Genomic DNA, 10,235 nt, shown 5'->3' with positions numbered 1-10,235 from the left:
AATCGGGACGCTCTCATCTGTTGACAAACTGTGCGGCGGCTGGATGTCCCTGAGAGAGACGGAGGCACCGAAGCGACCAGGAGAAACTCACGCTCGTCACGTGTTGTTTTCTTCCCCGAGTCCATCGCCGCACATCCTCAGACGGCGAATCACGGCATCCCGAGCCGTGTGAGCGCGCTCCGAGTCCGGCGGTGCCTGGGATTGGGTGGAGGGAGGGAGTGGTGGCGGAGGAAGGAGTCACGGGATTGGTAGAGTTCAGCGCCAAACTTGTTGACTCATAACTGAGCTGCTCCTCTCCGTCCATCTCGACGCGGAGCTGTCCGGGGCCAGTGGTGCTGAAACTGTCAAGCTATCCGACGCGCCTCCAGGGCTGATAGCACATTCCTCTGATTCCAGGTTTAAGCATTTCCCAAAGTTACGCTCATTTTTTTTTCGTTTGTATCCCTTTTTTGCGTGAAGACTCAAGGCGTCTGATTTGAATTTGGAAGAAATCTTCCCACAACCCCGCCGCTCTCTCCAGGAGCGCACCGAGTCTGTAACGTCAGCCGCTCAAACCGAGGACTCTCCGGACCGCAGTCATGGCTTTCATGGTGAAACACGTGGTGGGAGGGCAGCTGAAGAACCTGACAGGCGGCCTCACGGAGGAGAAATCCGAGGGAGAGAAAACAGAAGCCTCCGCGCAGGGAATGACTCAAGAGGAATTTGAACAATATCAGCAACAGTTAGAGGAGGAAAAGTAAGCGCTGACTGAAATATGTTGTGTGGAATAGCAATGAACAGGAAGTTAATTTATTGTTGTTTTTCTTTACGAAAAATGTCAAAATTATGGCTTATGTGATTCTATGGGTAAAAAAGCGAGGAGCGCTCTGTACGCGGCGCGCTTTTTTACGCATCAGTGCAATAATAGGAGCGCTCCTCACACAGCTGCTCCTCTCGCCCGGAGGAGCTCTCCATCTCTATGCTCGGGCAAAATAGAAGAAAAAAACCCCTCACGTTTACATTTATTTATTTATTTATTTATTTATTTCGCAGAATACCTTTACTCTGCCTGGGGCGAAAGATGTTCCTGATTGTTGTGCGATAGGACGCATGAAAAATCAGGTGGAACCAAATTTGCATAACTTGCGTTAATTAATTCAGAGGCGACTTTCGTCATTTCTGTGTGAATCTTTGCTCTAATACGTTTTAGTGTGTGTAGTTTTCCACAAAACTAAAGCCACTGATGAAGTCATGAGATGTAAAAATGCAAGAATAAAATATAGCAAGCAGGTCGTCAAAGTTGCCCCAGCCTTTAAAGCTGGACTCTACGAAGCCGGGTTAGATGATCAGTGTTTGTTCATGATGCTGCATATTAGGACAGAGAAAATGTTCCCATTTCCTCTGCTGATTCTGGCTTCCTATCACCATCAGCTAACACCTCCCTTCTAACACTTTCATCAAAACTGTCTTTTGGGACCATGTGCAGACATTTTAAGAGTGAGTGGGAGGTGAAGCCATTAACACTCAGCAGAGCCCACTGAGCTCCACAGGAGAGATGCCTGACACTCTTCCATCATGACGTGACCTTCGGTGGGAAAGAATTATTAGTCAGAAGGTGCTAAGCTTGAACATAGATCAGGAGAAGCTCCTCCTGCTTAGATTAAAACAGAGTGAGACTTTTGAGGTGAAGTGTGGGCTGCTCACACTGCTATGATGACACATACAGGCATTTCATCACCCTGAGCCGCCAGGACACAACAGTGACACCCTGGGTCAACTGATGCCCTTGAGAGACAGAAGACACAGAAGCTGCACATTGGTGTGCGCTGCATGGCCTTTCTATGTTTTGGCATGTTAATCTGAAGTGATCTCCGGATCACACGGAGAAATGAATGCTCCATCTCAACGAGAAGAGGACCTTTCCTTTGAAACAATGAGTGCGAGCATGTCACTTCTAGTGTTTCTTTGAATTTCGATGCTGCTGCTGATTTTATCCAAGTGTTCATATTTCAGCCGTATCGATGGATCATTTTGTCCTAAGGACGCACTTGGTTTTCTGATCTTGCACAAAATGTTCTCATTTTGTTGTTGTTCTCACTAGATGTTTGACCTCTGGCTGTTCAAGCAAGTTTGATTCAGATTGTGTTGCCCGACTGGCTCGCAATGTCTGTGGCTCACAGCAGATTTACCAATTAACATTCTAGCAGTTGGAAGTGGAGAAAACACTTCCAGCCTGCCCCCTGCTGGAGGCAGCACAAACTGAGGAGACGAATCCTATCTATAAGGCGGAAGGTTGGAGGGGACTCCAACTGTTAAGGTTAAGAAGGAGGAGGATTGAGGGCTTGTTAAGAGCTTCCAAGCGTTGAAAAAGAAATATGTATATTGGAGAGGCTTTTAATTTCTTACTTTTTTCTCATTTCCTGAAGTTGTCATTTTCCTTGCCCTGCTCATGTGGTATTTAGTGGCTAAAATATCTCACTGCTAAATGAGAAATAAATAAATATATCATATGGAATAAAATTTTCCCAAACACATGACTCAACATATAGTGAACTTCTAAACTATTTTAAGTATATCTGATTACAAGTGTACACTTTGTTATCCACAAGTATAATATATTAGATTATGTAAACATCCAACACAATTTTTCCTTTTTCGGCTTGCTGGGAAGAGCTGAAACTGAACAAATACACTGTTATACATTAAACTACGTCTTATAACATTTTTGTTGACCTATTTTAAAATGTTGCAAATTAGACTTGACCATTGAAAATACAAGTGTAAAGATTTTTAATTCTACATTTACTACTCCTTTGTTTCCAAATGTGTGCCTCAAAACTCTGATTCTGGACATTTGGACAATTTTACTGTGAAGATAGAGAAGCAAACATGTCACCAGAAAGAGCAGAAAATAAAACAAAAATACCATTTCAAGATGATAAATTAAGGAAAGTAATTTTCTTAACACATTTTAACAACATTTCTGCTCTTTTAAATCATTTCAAATTGCTGCAAAACTAGTTAGTCTACAGCTTGAATCGTGTGAGTTTGGTATTTTCTTGTCAGCAGAAAATATTAATAAATGTCTAAAAACTATTAGTAATTGATCATCTTTAAGACATATATTTATTCATTTCAACATGTGAAAAGCAAGAAAAAAATGATAACATTTGCATCGGTTTTCTTCTAGCCTGTATGAATTAATCTATAGACATCAGATGCTCAGTGAAGGTCTGAATTCAGGCTTTTCAACCAGCAGCTATCATACCACACACACATATCACAACACATGAAATTTATTTGCATCACAATAATGACTAAAATATATTAAGCTTAATATACATTGATGTCTACCATGTACTGTGCTACTTACAAATCAGAAAATATCCAGTGATCACCTCAGTGAACGGGAGGAGGTTGAAAACACAAAATTATTTCCTAAATGACGATGACATTCTGATTTTGTAACAAGGTGGTTGCTGTGTGTAGTACATAGAAATGAGTTACAAGATGGAGGATCTGGTGGAGCACATGTTGCATGTTTGGCCATGTGCTCTCGATCTATTGGTGCTTCATCACACTGGTAAAGAGGACAAAGGATTTCGGAGGAGTGGGATTTGCAAATATCTCCAGAATTCTATTCCTGGATCATGAGAATGATCATTCATACGAATGGATGTTCCAAGATAACAATGGAGGATTAGTTGACAAGAAAAGTCGTAACTTGTCACAGACTGTCCAGACCAAGTTAAGCTTTGGGTTAACTTTGGGTTCATTAGCAAGTAGCTGGAGCAGAAGAGGAAAGATATTACATCCTTCCTTCAGTGTGGCAGATGTGGAAAGGGGTGAAGACATCTCCATTTTGTTAGTCCATAACAATGGCACTGTTGTTCCACATTACCCTCCATGACCCAGCCTGGTAAAAACAAGCCCCTTCTTCTATGCTTTGCTTGGTACAGAGCAGAACCTCTTAGCTATTGAGAAACGATTGCTTGCTGGAGGTCTGGACTCTGTTGAAATTTTAAATTTTACCCAATCACTAACGTTTGGCCGTGACTTACGAACTGAATGGCTTTGTTCTCTTCCACCACTACCATTGCTGAAACTACAGGCAGACTACAATTCTAAAACACAGCAGAAAATCGAAGTTATCGTTTACAACTTCTATTTCTGGTCGCTGGTTGGCCTGGCTGAAATTCTACCAGAGAAATCCAGCTCTATAGGAGAAATCCCATCGCGTAGGAAGGCAATGATCAGGCTATCCATGACCCAGACCAAGTTGGAAACTTGAAACTCATTTTTTCCATCTTCAGATTAATTGATAGAGGCTTAATATGAAGGAGATATTGCGACTGGCATGTTAGGTTCTGATTTTCAAGAAGCCTAATAATTATTAGGAGGCAACCTTTCTTTGCCGTGTTTGGTTCAAAGTAAAGCTTTTTCTCAAGCTTTTACTCCTTACAGAACATTCTGCCTGAAGGCTGTAATTTTCTTCCTGTCTTGCAGACAAGAACGAGAAGCTAATTTTGCCCAGAAGAAAGCAGAGAGGGCTACAGTCAGAACCCATTTTCGCGAAAAGTACAGACTACCAAAGGTAATTTAAAGAATGCATGTACTTCAGCTTCTCAGACAAACACGTGAAACTAACATTGGCATGTTTTCTCTTCCTGTGTTTCTCCACCTCAGAATGAGCTCGACGAGACCCAGATCCAGCAGGCAGGGGACGACGTGGTGCTGCCCACAGAGCTGGCCAAGATGATTGCTGAGGACAACCAGGAGGAGACGCACAAGCAGTCTGTGCTCGGCCAGCTGTCCAACATCCAGAATGTGGACATCGACCAGCTGAAGGACAAAGCCCAGGCCACACTGGAAGACCTCAAGAAGCAGACGGAAAACTGCAATCTCATGTGAAGTGGGCCTGACCTGTTCCACAGAGTTTCACTTGTGCAGATATTTATCAGAGGCAGAGCTTCTCCAGGTGTAGACATTTTCTCATTGCTCTGGTTGAATGTCAGTTAGCAGAGTTGCATAATTATAGTTTTATGGAGATCAAAATCAGACTGGAGCCTACGAGATCTTTGGCTCACTTTCTAACCAGTTAAAACCATTTTGAGTCTTAATCATCCTGAATGTTGTTCCTGTTTTTACAAAAAAAGAAAAAGTAAGAAAATGAGCCAATTTGCACTCTGATAAAACTGAAACCAATGAGATCATTTCTGCAGGTTTGAGCGAGTTCTTCTCTTGGTAAATTTGTACAGTGCACCAGATCCTTCATTCCCTGTATTCCCATTCTCCTTCGCTCTCTGTACCTGGCCAGTGACAACACCATGCAGTTCTGCAGCAGAGGTCGTAGCAGTGTGTATGTGTGTGATTTTTCCTCAGCAGAGGAATTTTATTGGCTAAGGCGTGCATCTCCAATAAAGTCAGGACCGCTGGGGTCAGCTGCTCGGTTGGAACAAGAACACACATTCACAAGCTTAACACTCAGGGCCGGCCTAAGTTAGAACTGGGCTCTAAACAAAATTTGATTTAGAAGACCTTCACCCACACGCCAGAGTGTCTACAACCACTTTTAGTTTGCATTACGTCTTCATTCTTTTTAATGAAATATTGGTTGATAAAAAGTGTTTTAGAAGGTGAAAACAACCAGTAGATCCTGGATATTGGGTACTTTTTCTGACTTACTCATAAGCTTTCGCAGCGTAGTAGAGTTAGGCTGAATGGGTGAGTCTGACTGGTTTTGCTTTCATGCTACAAAAAAGTGGTCAGGTATTTTCCAAGTGTATTCTTCAGCCATTGTGTATCAGTTTTGTTTCTGAGTGTAGTTAAGAATTTTGTCGAACTATGACAATTATTAGCCATAGTAATGCTCCAGCGGTTCTTATTGACTTTCTATTGAGAAAGAGGAGCGATTCTGAGCTCCCATTTAAACTCTGAGTCATCTCCTTTTGGGATTAACATTAGCTTACAGTATAACGCAAACATTCATAAGTACATCAAAAAAATATTCTTAAAATTATCAGGTATAAAAGCAGGTACAAAATGTCCCTAGAACAGCATTGACATATCTCATAGTTGGTCTTGTGGCAAGTAGCTTCATCTTGAATGCAAAAGAGTCGGGTACAAAAGCAAACTAGAAAAGTGTGAAATGGTAAATTAACCAATTGATCTTGACCACTCTGGTCAGAATTAGAGGACTCTTTGAGGACCCTGCAGGCCTGGGGGCCCTAAACAGCCTTGAGCCGGCTCTGCACACCAGCTCATGTTAATTATACAAACAAAATCAGACAATTTAATGGGCAACAACTGTTTAGGACAACTAAAAGGTTAATCTTCCATGGCATTTGTTTTTCCTGTTGTTTTTGCAGCCTTTCTTGTGAGCCTTGTTGGTGAAGGCTGAAGCTCCAAGATAAATGAATCGCTTTCTGAGCGGTTAATTTATTAAACAATTTATTTCTTTATTTTTAGTTTTACTAAAACCTACAAATAATTACTCACTTGTTTAGGTGTGAAGACTTGCAGTGATGAATGCTTTACATGAACATGTTACTGTGTGCAAAGTTAATCTGGCTTCCATACAATACCATTTCTATCCACTATATACAGTATATATAATTATACAGTACAGACCAAAAGTTTGGACACACCTTTTAATTCAATGAGTTTCCTTTATTTTCATGACTACTGACATTGTAGATTCACACTGAAGGTATCAAAACTATGAATAACACATGTGAAAATATGCACTAAACAAAAAAGTGTAAAACAACTGAAAATACCCCTTATATTCTAGTTTCTTCAAAGTAGCAACCTTTTGCTGTGATTACTACTTTGCACACACTCTGCATTTTCTTGATGAGCTTCAAGAGGTAGTCACCTGAAATAGTTTTCACTTCATAGGTGTGCCCTGTCAGGTTAATAAGTGGGATTTATTGCCTTATAAATAGTCATGAAAATAAAGAAAACCCATTTTAATTAGAAGATGTGTCCAAACTTTTGGTCTGTACTATATATATATATATATATATATATATATATTTATAAAAATTGTGTGTGGATCTGTTTATATGCTGCTTTCTGATGGCTGCTCAGATTGGTAGAAAGGAAATGCTTTCAGTCGTACGCCAAAGCCTTTGTTGATAACACTCTGACCAACGCAGAGGAAATGGCACAGATTGTCAGATTGTTTGCCTCTGGTGTGTGTATAAATCCAGCTGAGTCTACATGCAGATATTTATGTTCTATGTAGAGTTCTGTGCTGTTTGGCTCCAGCAGGTTGATTCTCACCATTTCCAACAACGCGTTGAGTCTTGTAGTGTCGTCATCCGTCCCATGATCCTCGCCTCGTCCTCCATCTCATCTGCCATCTCAGTATTCGCGTTTCGTGCTGGTGGTTGTTGTGTTGTTAAGCCAGTGTGATGTGCTAAACGGCGTCTTTGTGAAAGGAAAAATAACGAAACCGTTCCTGTAGCTGGGAGTGCTTGTAACATAACAGAGCACACAGTCAGTCAGTGTAGGCTTAAAGTGGAGTCCTGCCTGCGATGTAAGGAGGGGATTCAGTGTTGCATTAATGTAAAATACATTTTATTTTATGTGTCCAAATTTTAGACTTTTGTTCTAACTTCTGTATGGCAGGATTTTTGTGTTTTATGTAAAAGAAGCTTACTGCTGTGTGATTTCCCAAAATTAAACGGAAATTTTATTTTGTTACGTGCCACGCTGCTATTGAATGAAGGCCGAGGCAAGACGTTTTGCGTGCAGTGGTTAATTTCTTGTGATAGAGACTATTATATTCGTAACATATAAATAACATAGGAGGAAAGTTGCAATAACTTATTTTTAAACAAAGCTACTAGAATCTGCCATTAAAGATCAGAACATGGTATCAATAGTTGGAAGCCAAGCCATAAATTACAAACTATTTGTTTTATATAGGTGTGAAACTTGAAATTAATAACTCAATAATCCTAATACACAAGTGTAAATTCTGTGCTGTTATTCTGTGAATCTGATTTTTAAGGAAAATGCTGCAAATGGCAGTCTCTTCTTGATCTTTGGCTGTTTCACTGTATGTCTGTAACTGTGAGAGTTCTTCGGTGATGTTCCTTTTTGAGTTTTAACTGCAATAAACAAATTTTTATGATGCTGTGGTTCATCTCACTTTTGTCTGAACATTTTTGGTAAAACTGCAGCCGCTTGAACACCAGAGGGAGACAAAAATACACCGAGGAATGCACAGTGACGGCAGGCAAGGTGGAGATTTTTACTCCCATTTAGCATTGGATTATAAGAATTCACAACATGGTACATGTCCTGTGAAATAGAATTTAATATAGGTGTAATATTAAATGAATTTTAGTTTATGCAACAAATTACTTTATATAGAAATTAAGGAGTCTACAGTAAATCCAACATTTCTTCACTTTAAATGCAAAACATCCAATTTGATCAAATAAAATCCAGTTCTAGACAATTGCAGTGTTGTATAAAGTACTGAAATCTCAGAGTCAAGTAAAAGTACAAGTACCTCTCCAAAATACGACTTTGGTAAAAGTCGAAGTCACTGACTGAAATGTTACTTGAGTAAAAGTCTTAAAGTATCTGAAATGTCTTGTACTTAAGTATGGAAATTACTGTAAAAATGGATGTACTCAAGTAATGTAATGAAAAGTACAAGTAAAAAGTAAAACAAGGCAAGTGTGAATGACATTTCTTATATTTTGGTAAACTTGTCAAATGAACTTAAAATAATGTACACAACCAAGTGCAGGCAAAATGAAACCTGCTAATAAATTGTTCCAGTTTTAAAGAGTAGCACATGTTAATGGTTTGTGGTTTTGAACTTGCATGCCTTTCCTATATTCGTTAAATTTAGTCTAAATTGCTATCGCTATGGCTTCTGTCCCCCATTGAACTAGGGTGACCAGACGTCCTCTTTTTCCCGGACATGTCCTACTTTTCAGACCTAAAAAGATGTCCGGGGGGAATTTAAAAATTGTCCGGGATTTTGGTCAACTGCCTCAAACACATTACATAGCTTACAGTGCATTATAGGGCACGGCGCTGCGTGTCACGTAATCCCTGAGCCGCGTCAGTGCGGGCAGCACTCTTCTGTGTTCGTCCCTCCCTCCCATCCGCTGTACGGTGTTCTGATTTCTGATTTCCCCAACAATGGGAGAAGCGAAACAGGTGTATCCTATTGGAGGTGATGAACAAGCCCAGGCAAGCAGGCTACGGACTTTGTTCGGTAGCCTACTTGCTAATCAGTAGGTGGGGTCAAAACACTTTGTTTCTCTCTCTCGCTTTTTTGTAACGAGTAACTAAACCACACATTGAAAATGTATCGGAGTAAAAGTACGCAATTAAGTTCGGAAATGTAGTGAAGTAAAAGTGAAAGTCATCAAAAATTTTCATACTCGAGGAAAGTATGAAGTACTCCAAAATATACTTAAGTAAAGTAGTGAAGTATTTTTACTTCGTTACTATACAACACTGGACAATTGAAGTATATAATTATTAGCAGAGGTGGGGACTCGAGTCACATGACTTGGACTCGAGTCAGACTCGAGTCGTTAAAATCACGACTTGAGACTTGACTTGAAAAAATGCTGAAAGACTCGGACTTGACTTTGACTTTCATGCCATTGACTTGGGACTTGACTCGACTTGAAGCTGTTTACTTGAAAAGACTTGATATTTTTTACTCAAAGTCTTAAAATTTAAAACACATTATTTATAAAGTGGCGTCATTAATTAATTTCACTCATTCCGTATCAATATGCGCAGACCGTCACTATGGTTTTCCTCTCTCCTTATGTATGTATGTGTACGTAGCTGCAGCACAACCAATCAAATTAACAGGATTTGGACGTTTAAAAAAACGCGGCAAAGCTACAGAGCTCAGGGAACGAAATACGAAATAACCGCTGGAATATGCTTCCGCGAGTAATTTCTTTTGGCTACGTAGGTTATGAACTTTAGACTAAAAAACGAACTGCAACTTGTAAAACATGCAAGAAGAGAATATCGGATGGAGATGCCACGACGTCCAACTTTGTCCGGCATTTGAAGCTTCACAGAGATCGGTAGGTGGCACTTTTCTTTTGCTGTAAGATAGTTGACTTTAGCTAACTTCGTGTTAGCATGTGTACTCCGGGTTAAATTGGTGATGATTTACCATAAATCCGGTCCTTCAAATGCCTCCACAAATAATGTGCACCGTGTTAGCTCAGGAAGCCGGTGGATAGTGAGCGGGG

The 10,235-nt window shown here is 40.2% G+C and overlaps 1 protein-coding gene across 1 annotated transcript; it reads left to right on the top strand.

Moving 5' to 3' along the window:
* Nucleotides 1-200: 200 nt before the first annotated feature.
* cplx3b (complexin 3b) lies at nucleotides 201-6,599 on the top strand. Its single transcript, XM_032561036.1, has 3 exons — nucleotides 201-736; nucleotides 4,486-4,573; nucleotides 4,666-6,599. The coding sequence occupies exons 1-3, from the start codon at nucleotides 579-581 to the stop codon at nucleotides 4,888-4,890; spliced, it is 471 nt and encodes a 156-aa protein (XP_032416927.1). The 5' UTR covers nucleotides 201-578; the 3' UTR covers nucleotides 4,891-6,599.
* Nucleotides 6,600-10,235: the final 3,636 nt, after the last annotated feature.

Source organism: Xiphophorus hellerii, chromosome 4 (genome assembly GCF_003331165.1).
Source record: "Xiphophorus hellerii strain 12219 chromosome 4, Xiphophorus_hellerii-4.1, whole genome shotgun sequence".
NCBI classification, from domain to species: Eukaryota; Metazoa; Chordata; class Actinopteri; order Cyprinodontiformes; family Poeciliidae; genus Xiphophorus; species Xiphophorus hellerii.
Note: the sequence above shows the minus strand (reverse complement) of the source record. Positions and strands in the feature narration are given on the sequence as shown.